Here is a 24,201-nt window from a genome sequence, read left to right on the forward strand (position 1 = left end):
GAGTGTTCAATTTCGTTTAACATTTCGTTTCTTGCACCATGTTCTCCATATGATCGACATGCTTGTGTCCGGCGTGTCTAGCTACCAGGGGGAGTTGAGGGCGCTTCGGCCAAGGATGGAGCACGCCGAGCTTCTGAGACAGGAGGCCGAGACTCGAGCACTGACTGCCACTCAGCAGCAGCAAGAGGCCGAAGAACGAGCGACGGCTGCCGAGCAACAACGGCGTGAGGCCGAGCAAAGGGCTGCGGCCGCCGAGCAGCGGCAGCACGAGGTTGAGGAGAGGGCGGCGGCCGCCGAGCAGCAACATCAAAGGGCCAGGAAGAAAGCACGGGCGGCCGAAGCTCTGATTAAAGACGGACTCGCCCGGATCCAGAATATGGAGGTCGAGCACGCCCGGGCTTGTTCATCCGCTGAAGGTCGTATCTTTGAGCTCGAAGCTGCACTAAACAGCCAGCGGGACGAAGCCAAGGCCATGAGGCTGAAGGCCGACCGACTTGAAAGGCTCGTGGGGGAGTCTGCTCGGGAAGCCGTCGAGAATTTTCGTCAATCCAAGGAATACCTCGACGAGCTGGCGGAGGGGGCTACCAGCGCTATGATCCAGGGCTTTGAGAACTGTCATGATCAAGCCCAACAGTTCTGCCCTGGAGTCGACCTCAGCGGCCTTGAACCGAACCTGGGCGACGCTGCCGAGGTGAAGGACGGAGGTGCTGCAGAGGCCATTACTGAAGTTGGGCCAGAGATTATCCCCGAAGTCGCCACTGGGATGGAATTAGAAGCCGTTTCCGAGGCTGGCGTCGAAACTGAAGCTGCTCCTGAGGTCGGTGCCAAGGTCGTCCAAGTCGACTGAGCTAGCTTTTGTTTTTCTTTTTGTAAAGTCGGCCACTCGGGCCTTTTGTATTCAACCCGACCTTAAGGTCGGTTTCTCTTGTACTCAGCCCTTGGCCCTTTTAATATCAATGAAGTACATTTTTTTTCCAATGCTTTGCATTTTGAAGTCCGACGAAGTATTTGAACTCGTCTCACTTGGTACTTGGCGTTGGGCTTTTGTGTTCGGCTAAATAGGGTCCAAGCTATATAGCTTAAGTGCTAGCTTAACCTTCACATAGTAGGACCTTCGTGTGAAGTTTTTGCCAAGTCTCTGCACTCGGCATTTACTTCCAACTCGGAGATAACCTTGCAAAGCCGGTGAAGAGTTTATTTATTCCGGAGCCCGTCCACTGGTGTGCTTTAGGTGTCTAGGTCGAACATCAGGTTTGCTTCGGACCTTTTGCGGAGACTGAGCCCGAGGTCTTCTTTTTGCACTATAGTGTGCCAGGGGGCTTTTTAGATAGGAGATTGTCGCAAGCTTTAGCACCCTTCTGCCTCGTAGATCTCTGTGGACCTCAGCTGGGGTGCTTGGTTCAGGCTCGGGTCGCCCTCGAGTTTTTCCCAAGACCCAGGTTGGGAGAGCTCTTTTGGCTTGTGGTCGATTTTGCAAGACGATCTTGGAGGATAAAAGTACCTGCAGTCGAACGAGAGCTCGCAGCTCTTCATTCGGTACTGCAGGGCACTTCGAGGTCGGCTCAAGAGGTGACATTGGAGAGTAAGAAAAACTAGCTCGAGGGTAGAAACCAGCTCGAGGGTAGGCACCAGCCCGATAGAAGCGAGCTCGAGGACCAGCGCGAGGGTAGAAACGGACTCGAGGGTAGGCACCAGCTCGAGTGTAGAAACGAGCCCGAGGGTAGGGACTAGCTCGAGAGTAGAAACCAGCTCGAGGGTAAGCACCAGCTTGAGGATAGAAATGGACTCGAGGGTAGGCACCAGCTTGAGGATAGAAACGGACTCGAGGGTAGGCACCGGCTTGAGGATAGAAACGGACTCGAGGGTAAGCACCGGCTCGAGGATAGAAACCAGCTCGAGGGTAAAGACCGGCTCGAGGGTAGAAACGGACTCGAGGGTAGGCACCGGCTCGAGGATAGAAGCGAGCTCGAGGGTAGGGACCAGTTCGAGAGCAAAAACCAGCTCGAGAGTAAGCACCAGCTCGAGGATAGAAACAGACTCGAGGGTAGGCACCGGCTCGAGGGTAGAAACCAGCTCGAGGGTAAGCACTGGTTCAAGGGTAGAAACCAGCTCGAAGGTAAGCACCAGCTCGAGTATAAAAGCGAATTCGAGGGTAGGCACCAGCTCGAGGATAGAAACCAGCTCGAGGGTAAGCACCAGCTCGAGAATAGACACGCCCCCACTCAGATCAGGGTGCCTCTTCTTCTCTTCCTGATTCTACAGGATGCCCCGCTCAGATCAGGGCGCTTGCGGTCGATGGGCCTCTTCGGCTCTTCCTGACTCTGCAGGACACCCCCACTCAGATCAGGGCGCCAACATTCGATGGGCATCTTCGTCTCTTCCTGACTCTACAGGACGCCCTCACTCAGATCAGGGCGCCTGCGGTCTCCTGCAGTCGCGGAGCACTTTGGCTCGCAATCATCACTGCAGGGCGTCCCGAGCCGAGCTCGAGGGACGACTTTGTTAATTTGGATCCTGCAGTCGCAGAGCGCTTTGGCTCGCAGTCGACATTGCAAGGCGTCCCGAGCCGATTTCGAGGGACGACTTTGATGATTTGGATCCTGCAGTCGCGGAGCACTTTGGCTCGCAGTCGACGCTGCAGGGCATTCCGACCCGAGCTCGAGGGACGACTTTGTTGATTTGGATCCTGCAGTTGCGGAGCATTTTGGCTCGCAGTCGACACTGCAGGGAGTCCCAAGCCGAGCTCGAGGGGCGACTTTATAGATTTATCGCTATATATATAACTCATGTCGTGGGGACAATCGAGGCATGTCGAGTCCATTAAGACATTTCAAAGACGCTTCAAAGAAGTCCTATAGGATAATTTTATTGATAACACATTTTGGGATTTAAAATCCTAATCTGGAGGGGCTAAAGTTCCGTCCGGAGGTTGTAGCTTGAGTCTCGGGTCGTTAGACCCGGGCTGATGGGGATGAGGCCTCTTCACTGCCCTCGAGGTCAAGGAGCCGCTAGCATGTGGGATACACGGCTACAGCGTTGATGGTGCCCGCGATGGGACAGTTGTCGTTCTGCCCGTCGCATGGCTCTGGGCTCTGTCCCTCGGGCTCCCTTCTGTCAGCTTGACCATGAACAAACCGACCCAGCAGGCCTTGGCGGATAAGTGCCTTGATCTTATCGCGGAGCTGGTAGCAGTCCTCCGTGTCATGACCGTAATCCCTATGGAAGCGGCAGTACTTGTCTGAGCGCTTCCACGACCCTGATGGTCGCATCTTTGATGGAGGTTGGAGATAGCCATGACCCTCGATCTCCATGAGAATCCCTGCCTGGGTGGATGTGAGAGGAGTGTACTTTCTAAACCTTTGGAGGGGAGCATATTTTTCGGGCTTCTGGAGGGGAGACATCGGACGAACCGTGCTTCTAGGCTGGGAAAGATCTCTCTTGCGCCGGAGGGATTTGCTCCTTGACCGACTACGCTCCTTATGGCGCTTCGCAACTTAGTCCCGGAGCGTCTGGATTTGTTGCTCCAATTTCTCAACATTCTTGCCGAGTTCGGCGACGGACGAAGCTCCCATCTGCTGGAGGCCTTGAACAGCCGCGGTAAGTGTTTGGACTTGCTGGGCGAGCCGGTAAAACTGCTCTGGCTGGACCTGAAGAGCTTGGTCCGCCGGCGTAGGTGATGCAGGAGGTGGACTTTGAAGCGAGTTGTCGGGTGTTGGTATCCGGCTACTCAATGCATTTGGAGTTTCGTGACTCCTTGATCTCATGATCATGACTCAGGCCCTTAATCTAGAGCCAAATGTTGTGGTTCAAATTTGGCCCGAGGGTGACCACGCCGGGGGAGTCGAGGGAGCTGTTAGCTGGAGCGGAGAAACCACACGACGGCGTACCTGCACGAAGCCTCACCGGTGGTTCCGGTGAGGGCCCTCCGACGTTCAAGTTAGAGTGGATCTTAATTGGTCCAAGAGTCCCCCTTTATGTTACCTGATGGGGCTATTTTTAGTTCCGGTAGGGGTGTCCAGGTGGCGGAGGTATGGCCCGTCCTCATTATGGGAGGAGATGGATTTTAGACAGGTGGCGCGTAGCTAATGCTTGCTTGAAGCGCACGGTGCAGGCCGTTCCTGCGAACGATAAGACATTGATAGGTGTGACGGGGTATGGCTGGAGCAGCATGGCGTTTTCCTTGGCTATCGTCGGCAGCAAGCAAAGCATGGTTCGGTGACGTTGTAACGTACGGCTAGGGGTGGCAAAATATGACCCGACCCGCCAACCCGACCCGTGTTCGACCCGCCATAAACAGGTTTGGGTTTGGCCTAAACAGGTTCGGGTCGTAAACAGGTCGACCCGTTTAACCTGTTTATTAATTGGGTCGGATACGGGTTTTAGATGTCTGAACCGTTTAAACCGTTTAACCCGTTTAACTGTTGGGCAGATTAAACAGGTCTAAACAGGTTAAATGGGTTAAACAGGTTAAACGGGTTAAACAGGTTAGACAGGTCTAAACAGGTTAAACGGGTCTAAACATGTCTAAACAGGTCGGGTTGGGCAGGTTAAACAGGTCGGGTTGGACAGATTAAACAGGTCTAAACAGGTTAAACGGGTCAGGTTGGACAAACAGGTTAAACAGGTTCGGGTCGGGTTGGGTAAACAGATTACCTATTTATTAAACAGGTTAAACGGGTCGGGTCGGGTTACCTGTTTAATAAACAGGTCAGGTTCAGGTTTGTAATTCCTGACCCGTTTAATAAACAGGTCGGATTCAGATTTATAGTTTTCTGACCCGACCTGTATTTGACCCGACCTGTTTATGCCTGACCCGACCCGATTGCCACCCCTACGTACGGCCACGCAGGTGGGTGTGGGCACGCACGTGGATGCGGTCATGGGCGAGGTTGAGCTCGATGAGAGGTCGCATCATGTATTTGGCAAGGTCGGCTTGGCGCGTACTGAAGTCGGCCTAGCTTTTTCAATTCCGAGGTTTGCTCGGTAGGGCGCCCCGAGTTCGGCCAGGGCGCGTCGTCGAATAGATAGGGGCGCCCCGAGCTTGGTCGGGGCGCGTCGTCGAATAGATAAAGAGGCGCCCCGAGCTCGGTCGGGCCGCGTCGGCGAATAGTCCTGCGGTCGAAGGAGCTCTTTGGCTTGCAGCTGACACAGCAGGGCATTCCGAGCTCGGGCCCGGGATGCCATTATAAACATCAGAGGAGGTCACTGCAAGTCGTAGTAGCCGAGAGATCCGGCCGAGGTTAACTGAGCCTTCGGCGGAGTCCGAGATTGGGCTGGTTCTGGGCAAGACTAAGGTCCTGCCTGTTTGGTGTTGCGGCCTGCCCAACCGGGGTGGGACGATCCCTTGCCCTGATAAGGACGATCCATTTTGCCTCCCCATCAAAATATTTTAGAAAAATTGACAGGTCATAAGTCCTAAAAAAATGAATTTTATGAAAGATAAGTCCCTTTAGTTTCCTAAAACCTGTTTTATACAATCATGCTTAATGTTTATCTGTCAAACCAAAACTGATAGCAACTAGACATCCACTAAAACTAAGCAGTCATGATTTGTTAATAAAGATTGATCAATGTAACAAAATACAAGCTTCAATTAAGACAGATCAAATAAGTTTGTTATGGTCAGGAAATCTGACACTCTTTAATCACTGAGTGCAACAATAATTCAATACTGCATTATATGACTATTGGTAGGAAGTAACTTTTAGAAACTGATAATGGCGCTTCAGATCTTTTGACCTTAGAAAATGCATGCAAGCCATGAATTTATATATGTACATCTATGCTCTTTGCAAGCAATAACATGAGAGCAATCGATACAAATTGCCGTAGCTCAATATGCCAACCAAAGCAAAGAAAATTAATTTGGTACTGGTATCCAGTATGGGTGGCATACCGACACTCGGTATGCGGAATGACTTCATGCCGTATCGTATCAACATAGTGCCAGTATCGTACCGGTATGTGGTCCGATACTGAGATGGTGAATCTTAAACTTGATTATTGAGAATCTATATGTTATTAGAAATCAAATTGTCTGCATGACTCCATAAGGCGTGGCAAACCTATAAAATAATCCAAGCAATGAGTCCATTTTGTTTTCTTTTTTTTCTTGTCCCTCCCGGATAAAGTCTCTCTTTCTTCTATGCCAATTTTCTAAACTACCATGAGTAGAACTGGGCTTCAATTGTCTTTTCTTTTTTCTTTTTTTCTTTTTTTTTGTTTGGGGGAGGGGGGGGGGGGGTTTAAACCTGGGATGCAATTGTCAAACCAGTCAAATATAGGTTTGATCCCCACAAGGTGCCGGTTCAGCATATCATGTAAAAGTTGGAAGAGCAGAAAAATCTCTCCATTAGATCATTATAACTATCTGCCTTAGACAGAATATATAAGATAAAATAAGAATATAAACAATGATTAATCAATTTCAATGGACAACAAACTGATCGAGCAGTGCTACATGAAAAATGTCAAAGAAGCAATAGAAATGTTTAAAAGATCCTGTAAATAATCTTAGATAAATGTAAAATAAGTCTAAGAAAATATAATAAGAGCAAATACAGATTATTATGCTGTTGATAAACCAGTGTGTACCGCAATGGCAGGAGCTCTTCCAAGACCAGCAGTGCAATGTACATAAGTCACACCACCATTACGGTTTATGGTCTTGTGTAATTTGCTAACCACAGCTGGAAGCCTCATCCTCAAATCAAATGCATCAAAATCCCTGCAGCATTTCACATCAGGGCATATAGAAGGCACTATATAATGCAGTAAATTTGCCATGTATATTGAATTTTCAAAGTAGTCCTGTTGCAAGCAAAATATTAACAGATCTGATAGATTTGGAGTAATTAAGAGTACTATAATCAGGTATAAGTTAGTATATGGAACTTTGAAAACAGAACCTTAAAAAGAAGCCACTGATTAAAATGACATGCTGGAAAAGTTCTTACCTCCAAACGTTGCTTTTAGTCCATCAGAGGCCACATATAATACTAAGAACAGAAGATAAGAGGTTTACATGCAAAAAGTCTATGCAATATATGTATCAATGAATCAGTAGATCAAGCTCTCCCAAGAAAGAGTCCTCTCAATAATTTTTAGAATGTTCACTAACCTGCATGCTGTTGGGCATGAAGAATGACTATGCAAATAAAGGTGCATGCTTATGAACCCAAGCATGTAAAGACACGGACACACATGCAACAGTCCTTAGGAAGAGAAAGAGACAGGGGAGGGGGGCAGAGAGAGCAATCTGACTGATAATGGAAAAGATGAGCACCCAGCTCACTTATACTCCTCTCCAATCTGGGAGAAGATAGTTACATCTTACATGTATTACCACCAAAATCATAGTATTATCTCCACATATTCAATGGAATACCTATATCTTACTGAAATATATTGCTTCTCACATTTGTAGCATTTCATAAGATGTGAAACCTTCTCATGTTTAAGCATAGATAATGTTTAGTCACATGCTTTTGGGATAACATCAATAAGAATCAAGATGGCCTCTACCAATGAGTCCTACAGAAATTACTGAACAATGACTAATATCCACAGATAAAACAAAACTTCATAAATGGCAGATCCTGTCAGATCATCATGGGTTGGGTTGTGTATTCTACTTTGCTACTCATTCCTACCAAAGAATCCTTCAGAATACAATGTCTTCATCCCAGCTTTCTCTAGTTCCCATTTATGCAACCTCTAACAACATCTACTTGTCATGTTGTGTGGCCTATTATCCACATGTCAGAACCACTTTAAATGGTTTTACTTGTCCTCTAATGATCCCACTCATAACATACCTGATGTCATTGAATTCTCTCTCTTCTATTTTCAGCATATCCATTGTTGACAGACTCCAATCAAACTACCACCAAAAAATCAGCTAAAGGAACCTGGTCTTGCATGTCTCCATGGTATTTATAGAGCACGACATGAAATAAGCATCTCTACATCATATACTTTGCTTTAGTTCTATTGCAGACACCTTGACAAGCACTTCAGTCTTCCATAGAATAGTATTACGATAGTGAAAATGGTTCATTTTGGGAATCGCTTGTCCCTTAACTCCTCCCACAAGCACATTGGAATTTGCACTTGCACGTCATGTTCTCCATCTCGATCTGAAAAACTTTATCCTCAAAGAGCTTCCACTTAGGTACCAAAAAAAAAAGAGCTTCCACTTACAACTTTGCTATCAGGACCACATTTTCCCTACTATCACCCAAGAACATTATATATTGACGTTGTATGCAATTATCATATCAAACTCTTGGAATATCAGTATTTTAGTGCATGCACAGACAAGAAATAAGAAACTTAAAGCACATCAACTAAAGACCTACTTCCACTGTTAAATCAGTATTTACTCCAATAGTTGGTTGCTTCAAGTGATCCTCTGCCCAGACAAGTTATAAAGGGAAAATCCAGTTCAGGATCACTAAGAATGTAGGCAGAACATGGAGGATTTGAGTCTTTTACTCTGTAACAGTGGGAACATGAGCTTTGAGTCAGGATCCACCCCAATTGTCTTAGTGTTACAAGCCTAAGTGAGCCAAGATCAAGCAGGTTCAGTAATGAGCTAAGCATAAGCTGGTTATTCTCTAGCTCAACTTGAGCTCAACCTAGACATCAGCTCAACTGCTTCTCCACCCAAGATGGCAAGTTTCATCTCTTTTTGCTTCTATTTGCTAACTCCAATTTATTTTTCTTTAATGCCTATGATTGTCACTAAGCAATGTAACGGCATGAGTATTGACCAAGCCTTACTTTCTAAAATGATAGTAAACAGGTCTATTGTCTTGAGTTCATCCTTTGAAGCCTAGGAACATTGCATATCTGATCTAATAAACAAAACAAAGATTATGGAACATATGTAGACATGGTAGATCATATCTTCGACTTCTACTATTGTTGTCAAGAAACCAGTTATGATGTCTCCAATGGAAGTCACTACACCTGCTCTATCTTTCACCATGAAAACATCTTCTGCCTGATATACAAATGTTCATGCCAATAGCTTAAAAATCTTCATTGACTACTCAAACATCATTCCCTCTCGTTGATGAAGGCAAGGAACATGATAGAAATGTTTTAAATCTATGGGAAGAAATCTTTCTTTCGGAGACTTTGCTGCATCCCATATGCTCATCATATTGAGTCTACAAGTTGGTTTTCTTTGTGGATGCAACTTCACCACATGCACAAGCTCCTTTAGCTCTATCAACATAAAACTCACCTATCATTGAAAAAAGAAATTGTCAAGAACAAATGGGCCGATTCATAAATATTTTGGGAAACTCAATCTTCACTAGTTTCAATTTGAGAAGAATCATGTGAATTCTGAGGACCACAGGAACCCAAAGGAAGGTCTCTTGGATCATAAATTTAAAATTACAAGCTAAAAAGAATTAAAAAAGAAAATGGAACTTTCTTAACAAATCACTGAAATATGTAATATGCTGTGAAAGCATATAACTTCCAGTCCATTGGCATTGAAATCTCTTCTTTGCTGTGCCCACATTCAAGTCACCCATACACTGCTCTGCAATATGACAAGCATGAAATGACTTTCCATAATCTGAAATTCTGAATAAAATAGAGATTATTTTCCATGGTCCAAATTTCATTATGTTATCATTCCAGGCCTTCTGTAGATCAATTAAGTTATTTAACTTATCAAACAACTTATATGTTCTTTGATCTTCTTAGCTGAAGAAAAAGATGGATATTTCTGACTTAGCTTTGTCATATTGAACAGTTAATACAGATTTCCTCCCCTTCATGAAAATTATAAACAATTCTTTCTCTGATAGATTGAAGATATACTTGCATCTCGATGATGGTAACATTGAATTGGCCCAACCTTTCATCTTCTAGCTGCAGCTTCTCATTGAAATTGGCATTTGTCATTACGATGAAGTATGCTATTGAAAGAATGATGTTATGAGTCTTATGACTGATAATGGCATCTTGCAGCTCTAAACAAATCATGATCTGTTTCCTTTTATATTGGATCACATGAGGCAATTTCTAAATACAATCAGTTCCTTGATATATATACATATGTACTGTATCTATGTATGTATGTATGTATGTATGCATAGGCAGCTCTTTGGCCTGTAAAATTAGAAAGAGTTGAACACGAAAGGGAATATCTTTATCTTCATTCTTTTCTGGACAACAGAGCAACATAAACAACCTAACTTCTCCTAGAGATCTCTCTCCAAGAAAAAAGAAAAAAAATATACATACCTATTGTCCAGGAACTAAAGAGTGCATGGAACTCAAATACATCATGACGTGGCTAACTTTTCCAAAGAAAATACCTATTGATGTATTCCTATATGTCCTGCAACCCCTAAGAATCCTTTTAATCAAATCTACCAAATACCAACCACTCCTTGAGTCCTCCATCGCTTAAAATGTGGACTGAAATAGCCACTTGTTGAAGAAAAATGCTCAACGAATAAGAATTTAAAAACTGGCTTATGATTCGTACTGCCAGTACCATACCATTCCAACACAAAACCAGTTCCAGTACGAGTGCCAGCATTCATTTCAATACATACCGGTCCATATTGGTGCAGACCATATTGGTGCAGACCGATGGTATCCTACCAACCATACCGATCGGTATTGATGGTTTGCATTCTTTTTGATGCTGTCAGTTTCAGTATCGCTACTGTATTGATGCTGCATAGATCCGATGAGAAAATAATGTGGGGTTCGGTACAGGTATTTAAGACCTCATTAGGATCCTCTTTCCCAATTATCACATGGGCATGTGCAATGGAACACATAATATTCCAATAACTAGAGGGACTCAGTTTTTCTATAATCAAGAAAAGAGAGGTGAACAATATAGAACAGCTAGTTGGTGACTGTGAGAAACAGTTTTCATCAAAAAAAAGACTCTGAGAAACAGTTTAAAATACTCGCATTCAAACAGTAATTATATGAGCAATGAAAAATGTCAAAGTATTATATGAGGATAATAATGCTGATGAAAAAATAATAAACGAACTACACTAACATGTCAAGAGTAATTTGCATGGTGTATATGGATACAGCAAGATGAATACAATAAACTTCACCATCACTAATTACAGACTAACTTTTCATTAAATATTGATGGAATATGGATAAGATTAAAAGGTATTGTGTTTTTAGTAGCAAGAATATCCATTCCCAGAGAATTGCAATTTTTAAAATCTGACCAACATTTGTTCAAAACTATCCAAACTACAAAACAAATAACCAGTGAAAAATACAGTATAAGATTAAGCCATGAGACACTTATAAGGATAAGGTGTAATGAGTATTGAAAAAGCAATAACTGCTAGGTTAGCAAAGCATTGAAACAGTTTATAATGGCTTACTGAAACAAGAAACAGATGGCATCAGCTTGTTAATGACATGGTGATATCATATTATACTATATCTTCATCAACTGACCTGATTTCAGCACGACAGTGCTCAATATCATCGAATTTCATGGCATATTCTTGAATGGCACCAATGTCAACCCCAAAATATCTAAAGATATTAGTGAAGGAAACTGGAGCTCTTAATATACATATTGATACCTTTGAAGGAACTTATGAGAGAGCAAAGAGTAGACTCAGAACTATGCATGCAGAGACTGGTCAATATCCAGCAAAACAAACCAAAGAACCAGGAATTACACTTAGGTCAATATATTTACAACAAATAGATCATGGGAAGAAATAAGTCAAAAAATAACAAAGCGCAGATAAAGGAGAGAAGTATGGTATAATGTGATAACAACTTGAAAGCCATAACAATAAAAAAAAATTAAAATAAATAGCAGCTGATCCAATTAAGTTGGAGGATCATCCTTCTAAGATGAGGTTTCTTGGACTGGTATCTTAGCTAGGTACTGTGTACCTGAAACCTTTTGGTATTGCTTTTAGGAATTTTCATATCATAAGTGGGGGCCTAATAGCCATCTCGAGAAGAACATATGAATGAGAAATTGTAGAAGTGTAACTCCTTGTTGGAGTTTGGAGCCCCTCATTAGTAGCCAGATTCTTGAGGACTATTCCACAACATTTTTGAGGTAGGTGCTATAGGGTTGATGGCTCTAGGAAGTCTCCATATTATTCTCACAGATGATTAAGAATTTTTTAGTCCCTTGAAGATTCAAGATTTGCTAATAGTGAACCTAGAAGAAATGCTTAAGTATGACAACGTCACAAAAAAGGCAAGGACGTGTAAAAAAGCTTAAGAGGACATAAGTTCTGAAAGATTACTTACAAGTTACAACCATGGACTGCCATACCATCCTAAACCACCTAGTACAAGACATGCCGTACAAGGCTGGAACCAGTATGAAATTCATGTTCGGGTTGATACAGGCTCGATGGTGCCCCGTACTACATTTCTTAATACCAAATAGTGGGAGGTATAGAAAGAACAATAAGAAGAACGTTAACGAAAATTTTCAGTTAAGTTTGTTCCCACTTCTTTTATGTGGAAATTCAGTTCCTTTTTCCATCCTTTATCTTCTGGCATTAATTAAATTTTGGTTTGGTGGAACAATTTCTTCTTGGTGTCGACCATATATTTTGTTAAATCTATGACAATCCAAAGCTTAAACCAATTCCTTTTAAAAGACATGTTACTAAATTTCAGATTACATAAATCAAAAGAACAGGTTACAAAAAAATCAAGAAAGACTACTGATGAAGAAACAGTCAGGATACTCAAGGTCTGAGTCTTGTTGCAAGCAGAAAATGGTTTTCACTCCTATCTTGCGAAGCTTGTCAACGTCTGATGGGATCTGTAATAGGATATATCAAACTAAGATTGGAAGAAAAAAGGAAGCACAATAGATAAACCTTACAGTGATTAAATAGCAGATGACAAGAGCACCTGTAAGCAGGAGCCAACAATCAAGTCTGGACGAATAAAATTATAGTTCATTCCAAGTTCATGCCTATATGTTAGCACTGGATCACATTTATCAAAACATAAAAATTAGAAAATTCCATTTATGATAAACATAGTCCCAAGTCCCAACTAGGAAAATCTTGGAAATTTCTTTAGAACACAATGATGCTGTATGAGTATAAAATGTTGCAGCTTTACCTGCACCCATTGCCTGTGTCATATTATTGCTATATATGTCAGATTTCTCATCCTGCACTTCAGCATCACTCTTCTCAGTACTGGAAGCAGAAACAGAAAATGCCTGAAAAAAATCCATCAACAGCCATCATAACAAGAACAACATTCATGGAAACTAAAAAAGCCCTCTTTGGCAGTCAAAAATGTAAAATTCCAACTTGAAATATTCAAGAGGTGGTAGAGTTTGCAAAGATATTTTAGGATCCATCTACCGGAAGCTCTTTCATATTCCACTTACACGAATTTTCTATCACAAGTTGAACCCTGGTGAAGCCTTTCTCCTGAACAAATGTCAATGTTCTCCAGATTGCACCAATGCCTTTTCTAACTAGACATAAGGGTTCTGAACTATGACTTGCAACACACCATATGTACAGAAATAGCTGGCTACAGCAACAATTCTTGCACATGCATATCATTCTAATGAAGCGGGGTAACAAGCAGGTTAGACTTTGCATACAAAATATGTGTCTCTTTTAAACAAAACAAAAGATAAAAGAACTTGACTAGAGATATTATTTTTCACTTCAGATTATTTTACTAGCCTTATAGTTGATGGTGGTGCTTTTTTTATTGAATCATCTTTCAAAATAAATGAAGGATAGAGCTGGAAGAAAGTGGGAAACTGTATGAAATTTCAACAGCCAAAAGCATTTAAGTTCCATGTTGATACACAGAAGTTGACTATACACATTTGTCATCTTTATGAACCAAGATGATTGAAGTTTCAGTTAGTGCTAATGGATATGCAAAGTAAGATTGGGAAGATCAGGAAAAGACTTGTTAGATATTTAGAAGTAAGATGAAGTTTCAATTAAAGCCCCATTGATGCATCAGCATGTGGGAATCAGCCAGGCAAGCAAGGTTAGTTAATGTGGAAGCAGCTTACTTTTACTCTTGACAACAAGTACCCTGCAAGAGAAGGTTACCTCGAGAGATTTATTGAAACTTCTTTCAAGCTAATGAAGTCATTATTACAAGTAGCTTTTACTAGAAACATAATTACCAATGATTATCATAATATTGCCGATATGGGGTCCATGAGAGATTCAGATGGCCGGACGACAGAGAACCCGGTAGCCTTGGGAGGGTGTTGGAGCTGTTCTTCAGGTCCAGGTGGACGGACCGGTCAAACCGGATGGGTTCTTCTATGCCACCACCGCCGCCAGCCAGAGTCACAGAGGAGGAGAATGCTGCTTTGATCAGGACCGTATTGGTGGAGGAGATTAAGGAGGCTTTGTGGTCATTGGGGGAGGATAGAGCCCCAGGTCTGGATGGTTTTCCTCCGATTTTTTTTAAGAGTACTGGTCAATCATCGGGCATGATGTAGTTGAGGCAATACAGCAGTTCTTCAGCTCGACAGTCCTACAGGCAGATTCGAAGAGGGCATTTGTCACATTGATTCCGAAGGGGTCAGACGCTTCGAAGCCGGCCCACTACTGGCCTATCAGTTTGTGCACCACCCTGTACAAAGCCATGGCGAAGGTTCTGGTCGCCAGGTTGCGGGTTGTCTTACCCAGACTTATTAGTCTGGAGTAGGGTGCTTTCATGGGGGGGTGCAGTATCACGGATAACATTCTCATTATCTAGGAGTTTATGTTCGATCTTCAGTGAGCCCCGTGCCGGAGGATCTTAATGGGCATCAAGCTAGATATGGAGAGGGCCTATGATAGGATGAGGTGGGACTTCTTGCGCAGCTCTCTGGTCAGCTTTGGGTTCCACAGGCAGTGGATTGATTGGATCATGGGGTGTGTCTGTTCTCCCTCCTTTGCCATTTTGGTGAATGGTTCACCCTTGCAGTTTTTTGAGTTGACGATGGGTCTCCGGCAGGGCTGCCTCTTGTCCCTGTTACTTTTTATTCTGTGTACTGATACTTTATCCAGGGCTCTTAGGCAGGCGGCGGAGCGGCAGGTCCTAGAGGTGTACAATCCAGCGACTGGGTCGTGTCAGATCTCGCATCTTTTGTTCGCTGATGACTGTCTACTTTTGGCTCGGGCCACTCAGCGGGCGGGAGGGTGATTCGGAACATCATGGATGATTACTGTACTGCTTCTGGTCAGGTGGTGAATAGAGCCAAGTTTGCTATTAGTTTCAGCCCTAGGGTCCAGCCATGGACCAAGGCTTCCATTAGAGACATCCTGGGTGTGGGTGAGCAGGAGGGTATGATGAGATATCTTAGGGTTCCCATCACGGGCCGACGTCTTCGGCGTAGTGGCTGTTCCGAGGTTGAGATGAGCATCAGACGGAGGCTAGAGGGATGGCAGGTGGATGTTCTCTCCATGATGGGTCGGATCATCCTGGTGCGGTCGGTTCTGAGTTCAATTTCGGTGTACCTGCTGGCGCATACTCGGGTGCCGATCTTTTTGTTGAGGACTCTGGAGCAGCTGTTCAGGGACTTCTTGTGGGGCAAGCGAGAGGGCAGGAGAGGCATCCATCTAGTGGCATGGGAGGTGGTCTGCCATCCTCTCAGGCATGGGGGCTTGGGGGTTCAGTCACTGTTGGCGCGGCAGAAAATTCTAGCAGCACGGCATGCAGCCAGATTTTTTCTAGAGCCGGACAGTCTATGGTGCGCCTTGTTGAGGGTGAAGTATGGTGGCCACTCGACGTAGGAGGATCTCCGGGTGGGCTCCATTGTTCCTTCATTTGGCGGGAGATTTGCTCTTCCATGCCCTCAGTGCTTCCGACGATCAGGTGGATAGTTGGGGATAGGCGATCCATTGACATTTTGGAGGACCGATGGTTGGCAGAGCTACCACTTTGTAGGATGCCGACGTCGGTTGACTCTGCGAGACTGGTCGGTCGCAGAGTCAGTGATCTGATGATCCATGGCGAGTGTCGGAGGGATGAAGCCGAGATCAAAGAGGCTTTTGGGACACAGCTAGCGGAGCGGATACTTGCCACTCCGATTCCTCAGGTTGGGATGGATAGGTAGGGGTGGGCGGCGACTGGGTCAGCTAAGGTGAGGGCAGCGAATATTCAGGCATTGGTGGGGGGTGAGCCGGCCAGGCGTTGTGAGGGCAAGTGGATTTGGAGGATGCGGGCTCACCCTCGGATGGCATTGTTCATTTGGAAGGTGGTCTGGGACTGCCTGCCAACCAGGGGGATAAGGGTCTCTCCGATGTGTGTGGACTATCCAGAGTCGATGGAGTGTGCTATTTGAGTGCCCGCAGGCAGCTCAGATTTAGAGGAGGGCATCTTTTTCCTTATTGGGTCGTACTTTTGATGTGGAGGACGTTCTACGGCAGGTGAGAATTGCTCTACGATCGTCGAGCACTGCAGGGTGGGGTACTGCTGCCGTCTACCTGGCGTATCACATTTAGCTGGATAGGAATGCCAGGATGATTGGAGGGAGGAGGGCTCCCTTGAGATTTGTTATAAAACGGGCCCTCTGTCAGGCAGTGGAGATCATGAAGACCGCTGAGTTGGATTCATCTGCGATGGCCAGGGACATCTAGGGCCCCCTCTTCGCTACCACAACACCTGGATTTGTCTTTGTCTCTTGAGAGCTCCTACCCCCTAGCTATCTAAAGGTGAACTTCGATGGAAGTCTGCCCGGCGGTGCCGATCGGGCGGGAGTGGCTTTTGTCATCAGAGATCATGGCGCTAGGCTGATTGCAGCAGGTGGGCGCCATTCTTTCGAGGCCTCGGCTTTTGGAGCGGAGTTTAGGGCAGCCTGGGAGGGGCTTGCTTATGCGAGATATGTTCTGCAGGCCGGTTGCATCATTTTGGAGGGAGACTCAGCTTTCCTGATGGCGCGCTTGAGGGAGGAGGGGCGAGAGGAGGTGGAGCACCCGCTTCTAGACGACATTCGTCGGATGCTACGGAAGTGCCGGGTTCTTCAGAAGCATGTCTTGCGGGAGGCGAACTAGGCTGCCGACTGGGTCGCCTCCTTCATTGCACACCACTCCGGAGTCTTTTTTTGGACTCAGCAGTCTTTCGTTCTTTTTGCTTTGTGTTGTTTGCTTGATGCTGATGTAGCTGGCTGTGCTCATGCCAGGGTAGTGTGAGCAGCCGATTCAACAAAAAAAAAGAGAGCTATATTTGGGGGAGAATTTCAATGTAATAGAATTTGACTAGTCACTGTTTTGAAAAACTTGCCAAAAGTTGGCCTTTTGGAACGGTAAGTCAAATCAGGCAGGAGCTGAGTGGTTTGCCGTATCTTGACATCAAACAATTAAAAATTAATTTTTTTATTAAAAAAAAGTTATCTAGGTTTCGCTTTATCTTTCTTTTTTTTTTTCTTTTCTTTTTTTGAGTGCGAGTTGGGGGTGTACGGGTTTGGGGGTTTGTATAAGGTTATGGGCATGATAGACAAATTGAGAGCGAGATAAACTGACTTTAGTTGGAAACCCATATACCAAGCTGAAGCAGCCAAGGCACCAAATTTAATAAACTATGCTGAAGCAGCCAAGGCACCAAATTTAGGGTAACTTTGGGGTCAGGTTCAAACAAAATTAATTTAAAATAGCCTGAGCAAATCAAATTTGTTTAACCTAAAAGCATACTTAGCATGCCCAAAAGCCAGAGGAGGCTACTACCACAATCAAACACTCTAAGCTATACTACTCTTCAAATCATCTTCAGTTTGACACTCTCTCAACTACAAATATCATGGTAATCAATTTTCCACCTTGTAGTACACTTGGCAAATCCAAAATAAGAAATCTTTCATTTTCAAGCATCATTCAATTAATACCACCTTTTTCATATTTGTTGCTATTACACTCCATTGAAAAGGTCAGCTCCCTATGCACTCCTATAAAGACACCCCAAAAAAAAATTCACAGATACTCAAAGGTTAGCAGGCACCATGCCATCTCAGCACCTCACCAACAGTAACCTTAGGCTGGCAAAACTTTAAATTCTAAAAGCATACTCTTTTGTGTGGGTTCTAAACTCATTTAAAAGAAAATGCAATATGCAATGATAAGTTTTAGATTAACAGAAGAAAAACATGAGGGCAAAAAAATTTTTCCTAGTTTTTGTCTAACTAGGGCCAAAGTCAAAATAGTAGTCATGAAGAGCAAAAATAGAGAATATTGTAAATTTTATCCTTATGAGATGGCATACATGAAATTAAGAAAAAAAAAGTAAATGCATAAAAAGAAATGAAAGCAATACTTTTCAATTTTTAATTTAACATGTTTTTATGACTATTTCACATGCCATGATTGGCTAATTAATGTTTTCTTAAGTAACAAAAATTGGCATGTTCAAATGCAAGTATATAATGCACGTGTTTCGAAATTTCTTTTTTCAAAAAATAGCTAACATTGTATCAATTTGGTGATTTGATATTACTGCCCATTGCTCAGGTTTATATTCCTCGGATCAAATCAAATGTATCATGCCAACATTTTCAAACAAGACCAGAACCGGAAAACTCTGACCAACAAAGAAGAAAACAAGGCTATAATGTGAAAAAAATACTACCTTCCTTTATTACTAGTCTTAAGGGAACAAATACGTTTCAACCAGAAAGATATCTGATGGGATGCAGAATGGATCGTCCTGTTTTCGAAATGAAGTCATCCAATTCTGGCCGAGCCGACCTCAGAAGGTCGAGCTTAGAAGGCCGACCTCAGAAGGTCGAGCTCAGAAGGCCGACCTCAGAAGGCCGAGCCAACCTCAGAAGGCCGACCCCAGAAGGCCGATCTCGTCGTCCACATGCTACGGCCATGCCCTGCAGCAGCCTCACCACACCATGTTTTGCTTACTGTCCACGCCATGACATATCAATCAGGGACCATGCCCTGCTGCTAAGGGTCATACCCTATCACATCTGCCAACGCCATGCCGTTCATAAGAACGGCCTACACCGTGTGCCTCAAGCAAGCCCTGGATGCACGCCATCTGCCTAACGCCATCTCCTTCCATGATGAGGACGAGCCATACCTCCGCCACCTGGGTATCTTTACGGGGACTATAAATAGCCCCATTAGAAAACACCTAAGAAACTTTTGGACCAATTAAGATCCACTCTAACTTGAGCGTCGGAGGGCCCTCACCGGAACCACCGATGAGGGTTTGTGCAGGTACGCCGGCGCACGGAAGGTGACGTCCTTTCTCTGTCTCGATCGGCAGCTCCCTCGACTCCTCCGGCGTGGTCACCCTCGGGCCAAATTTGAACCACAACATCTGGCGCTAGAAGGAGGGCCTGAGTCGTGATCATGAGGTTAAGAAGTCACGGAGCTTCAAATGCATCGAAGAGTCGGGCACCAGCTCCTGCCAACTCGCTCCAAAGTCCACCCCCTGCAGAACCAGCAGACCGAATTTCTCAGGTCCAGCCGGAGCAGTTCAACCTGCTTGTCCAACAAGTCCAAACGCTCACTGTGGCCATTCAAGGCCTGCAGCAAGCAAGAGACCAGCCTGTACTCCCTCCTCACAAGCATGAGTCCTCAAGACGCCGCTGGCGACGTCATTCTCCTGTAGAGCGTCGCCACCACCGAAGCTCCCATCGAGCTCGGTCCCCAAGCCAGGAGGGCCCGTCGCACAGCCACTATCCTAAGAGCTTGTGCCGAAGTTTGATGCCCCGAGCACGGGAACAACCCTCAGAGGCAGGGTCTACCCCAAGCCGGGTGCCCTGCAGTATCGACTAAGAGCCGAAAAGGCTCTGTCGAACACAAACGATGACACCCCCACCCGAGCTCGGTAGAAAAGTCGAAGAGTTGGAGCGATAGATCCAGACGCTCCGAGACCAAGCTTCAAAGCGCGACGCCAATCTCGATTTCACAACCGAGTCTTCATTTTCTCGGCGGATCGTAGATGAGCCGATCCCCATGAGGTTTAAGATGCCACAAATCGAGCTGTATGATGGCTCATCCGACCCCCTAGATTATTTGGAGAGCTACAAAACCCTTATGACACTCCAAGAGGCTACGGATGCCCTGCTCTGCAGGGCCTTTCCGACGACTCTCCATAAGGCAGCTCGTCTTTGGTTCTCCGAGCTGAGACCCAACTCAGTTCTGTCCTTTGAGCAGCTGGGTAGACAGCTTGCAACCTACTTCACTGCCAGCCAACGTCAGCATCGGACCTCAGACTCCCTCCTTGACATCAAGTAGGAGGAAGGAGAGTATCTAAAAGACTACATCGATCGCTTCACCTTGGCCACATGGGAGGTTCGCGATCTTGACCAGTCCATCGCCATGTCGACGTTGAAGACTATAGCTCGGTCCTACAAGTTCCTCTTCTCCATCGAAAAAAACTTTTCTGCCTACTTTGCAGAGATGCTGGCCCGGATTCGAAAGTATGCCAAGGCTGAAGAAGCCATGGCCTTCCGGTGGGAGGCGGCCGAGCAACCTTCCAAGATGCAGAAGGAGCGCTCCCAACCAAGGAACAGTTCCCTCCGATGCGAGAAAGATCCTCCTTGGCCCAAGAGCCAGGCTCGCTCGAGGTCTCCCTTCCAGAAGTTTCGGACATACACTCCCCTCATATCCACCCGAGCGGAGATCCTCATGGAGATTGAGGGTCAGGGCTACCTTCGACCCCCACCGAGGATGCGACCGACGGAGTCACGGAAGCGCTCGAAGAAGCACTGCCGCTTCCACCGAGATCACGGCCATGATACGGAGGATTGCTACGAGCTCTGTGATGAGATCGATGCACTTATCCGCCGAGGTCGGTTGAGTTATTTTATCTATGATCAAGCTTACAGGAGAGAGTCCGAGGAACAAAATCCAGTGCCGCGTGAGGAGCGGAAAGACAACCGACCTCTCGCGGGCATCATCAACACCATCAGAGGGCGGGCGAGCAGAGGCACCTGAAGCATCGAGCTCGGGAGAAGGAGCTTCCTCAAAACATCTGTGTACTGCGGAAGTCATCTCCTTTTCCGATGAAGACCATAATGGTGTTGAGCCTCCTTATGATGACGTTGTAGCTATTTTCCTTATCATTGCAAGGTTTGATGTAAAAAGAGTCTTAGTACATAATGGAAGCTTAGCTGACGCCCTATTTTGTAAAACCTTCCAAAGGATGAGCGCTCCTCTGGTCAGATTCACAGAAGATTCCGCCCCAAGAAAGTACTATGAAGTTAAACCTTCTCATGGCCCAGGTCGGCTCGGCCTACGTCATTCTTGGCCAACCAGGGCTGAATGCCCTCCGAGCTGTAGCCTCTACCTACCACTTGCTCATGCAGTCCCCCACAAGTCGAGAGGTCGGCGAACTCCAAGGAGATCAAGCAAGCATCTAGCCGAGGTCCCGACTCAAGCAATGTTCATTAAAGGGCTGGATGTACAGGACAAACCAAGGCAACAACGAAGTGAGCCTGGTGAGTGACCTCTCTGCACCCCCTTGAGGGATGACCGACCCGAGCAGACTATGCAGATTAGGTCTGGCCTGGCCAAAAAAATGCTCTTGGATAGCCATGGATCCTGCATGATGATGGCTCCTCGACCTCGAAGGGGCAGGGGCACGGGCCTTATACTCATCAGCCCGCATGGAATAGCAGCAGAGCAGACTTGCTGTACAAACGACGACGCGCCCCAACCCGAGCTCGGAGCGTTGCCGACCGTGAGCTGAAGGGGCTCCCTCGATCGTAGGACCATTTGACGCCATTTTGACGCCAATTCGACGATATTCGATGCCATTTCGACGACATTCCGACGCCATTCAATGTCATTTCGACGACATTCGACACCAATTCGACCCCAATTCGACAACATTCGACGCCATTTCAACACCAATTCGATGCCATTTCGAGACATTCAACGCCAATTCGATGCCTTCTACGACGATGCGCCCCAATCTGAGTGGAGGCGCCCTGCAGAGTCGACCACGAGCCAAAGAAGGCTGCTGAAGTCAACCTCAAAGCAGAATCGCTTAGCTCAGCTCGGAAAGCTCGACCTAAAGCCGTTAGCTTCAACGACACGAGAGGTACACCCTACTCAGCATATATATCTTCACTAATACTTGACTGAATTACAGGATGATCAATGGCTCGGCTACTTCCTTTGCTCGAGCCAACAAACGACTCGAACTCAGAAGTCGGGGGAAAATGATGGGAGGCAAAATGGATCATCCTGTTTTCGGCATGAAGTCACCCAATTCTGGCCAAGCCGACCTCAGAAGGCTGAGCCAACCTCAGAAGGCCGAGCCGACCTCAGAAGGTCGATCTCGTCGTCCACATGCTACGGCCATGCCCTGCAGCAACCTCACCGCACCATGCTTTGCTTGCTGGCTACGCCACGACATATCAATCAAGGACCATGCCCTGCTGCTAAGGGCCATACCCTGCCACATTTGCCAACGCCATGCCGTTCATAAGAACAGCCTACACCGTGTGCCTCAAGCAAGCCCTGACTGCATGCCATCTGCCCAACGCCATCTCCTCCCATGATAATGACGGGTCATACCTCCGCCACCTGGGCACTTCTACGGAGACTATAAATAGCCCCATCAGATAATGCTTAAGAAACTTTTGGACCAACTAAGATTCAATCTAACTTGAGCATCGGAGGGCCCTCACCAGAACCACCGGTGAGGTTTTGTGCTGGTACGCCGGCGCACGGGAGGTGGCGTCATTTTTCCGTCTCGACCGGTAGCTCCCCCGACTCCTCCGGCGTGGTCACCCTCGGGCTAAATTTGAACCACAACAATATCCTTCTGCGACACAATTTCACAACTTGAATTCATCTCAAACCCATCCAAGTCTTACAGACCTAGTATCACTATATCATAAATTCCGCCAAATTAAAGCTCCATCGGTGAGCCATTCTAATTATTCCCCAATAACTGAGGGCCAAATATAGAATCTAGATCAGAAAACACTTGGGCTTAAAGGGACTAAAACCAGTTAAAGTTTTATAATTCAAGAATCAAACATATCAAAAAGGAACAACAGTAGATTGAAAGGATTAAAGAGAGAAAGAACGACTTACATTCATGCCGATATTTCCACCAAGATCGCCCCGAATCATCCCCTGCTCAAGAATCCAAAAGCAGATTCCCAAATAAAGCAAGAACAGAATCCGAAATCCATTGCCAAAAACCACAAACCCATGCAAGAAGGCGAAAAGAATCGGAAACCCGTACCAGATTCAAGATTGGAGGTCTTCTTGAGTTGTTTTTCATGGCATGTAAAGGGGCTGCAGGGGATCTGGAATCAAACATCGGTAAAAAGTAGAGAAATAAAGGAGATACTAAAAGAAATAAAAGAAATAGAAAGAAGAATAAAGTGGGGGATTCGAATTTCATTCACCTGGGAAGGTTCTGAAGGCAGTTCATGGCCGTAGGAATCTCCGGTGGAGTCCGGAGAAAAGATGAAAGAGAGAGGAGTAAGAGCGAGCCGCGGTACACCCACGATGCGATTTTTTTTTTCCTTTTCCTCAATTCCGTTATTTTACTAATTAGTGATATGTTGTGGCGTCTCGGATCCACAACCACAGGCTGCTTCTTATACGGAAAGGAGAGTCGGAGACGTAGTTGATGAGATCACAACATCCATCGGGCTGGCCGCAGAAGAACGTGGACGGCGGAGGGGAGGAGGTGGCGTGTGTCTGAGGATTGATTGATTGATTGATTGATTGATTGATTGATTGATTGGTGAAAGATTCGCAGCTGACTTGGTCGTCGTGAGGCGAGCCCAAGCGACGTGTCTCCGAGAAGTTCCGATTCACTTTCAATCCGTGATTAGATTCACTATTTAAGTGGGTACATACCATGTTGATGCCAATTTTATGCTGTTTTGTTTCCGATGATATGAGTGGCTGTGGCAACAGTAGTTCTCATCTGAGACTCAAACCCAACCCCATCTTATTAAAATTTAAATAGAGATTTTGGATTTAGGATAGGTATCGATTAAATTTCTTTTATTCAAATTTTATGTATGCCAAATGGTGTTATGAGTTTAGGCTAGACCCGAGTCAACAAGAGTGGAGGTTTATTTGGACTGAGGAGGGTATAGGTTAGGTTCATGAAAGTAAATTATTGCGATCAAATCTGGACCGAGGTTGGAGTTCAGCTCGGACGACCTTGAGGTCGGTTAGAGACAAGCTGAGCAGGCTGGTAATGGCGTCGGATATCGGTCTCCTTCGACAC

The 24,201-nt window shown here is 45.5% G+C and overlaps 1 protein-coding gene across 6 annotated transcripts in view; it reads right to left on the minus strand.

The window, feature by feature from the left end:
* The window catches only part of SEX4 (dual specificity protein phosphatase (DsPTP1) family protein), a 47,060-nt gene extending 23,382 nt beyond the window's left edge, over positions 1-23,678 (minus strand). For 4 of the 6 annotated variants that reach the window (XM_089929572.1, XM_089929570.1, XM_089929571.1 and 1 more), the window contains exons 1-8: positions 23,363-23,630; positions 23,197-23,260; positions 23,043-23,084; positions 13,129-13,231; positions 12,913-12,989; positions 12,744-12,820; positions 11,473-11,553; positions 6,595-6,727 (exon numbers count right to left, since the gene is read on the minus strand). In XM_089929572.1, coding sequence (XP_089785698.1) covers positions 6,595-6,727; positions 11,473-11,553; positions 12,744-12,820; positions 12,913-12,989; positions 13,129-13,231; positions 23,043-23,084; positions 23,197-23,260; positions 23,363-23,388 — 603 coding nt within the window. In that variant the 5' untranslated portion in view covers positions 23,389-23,630. Of the gene's footprint in view, positions 1-6,594; positions 6,728-11,472; positions 11,554-12,743; positions 12,821-12,912; positions 12,990-13,128; positions 13,232-23,042; positions 23,085-23,196; positions 23,261-23,362 lie in introns of all 6 variants that reach the window. The other 2 variants (XM_089929568.1, XM_039123664.3) reach the window with 2 other exon arrangements.
* Between the last annotated feature and the right edge of the window lie 523 nt (positions 23,679-24,201).

The sequence above is a fragment of the Phoenix dactylifera genome, chromosome 3, assembly GCF_051530095.1.
Source record: "Phoenix dactylifera cultivar Ajwa chromosome 3, Ajwa_hap1_PhDact_Kaust_v1.1, whole genome shotgun sequence".
In the NCBI taxonomy this organism is placed as follows: Eukaryota; Viridiplantae; Streptophyta; class Magnoliopsida; order Arecales; family Arecaceae; genus Phoenix; species Phoenix dactylifera.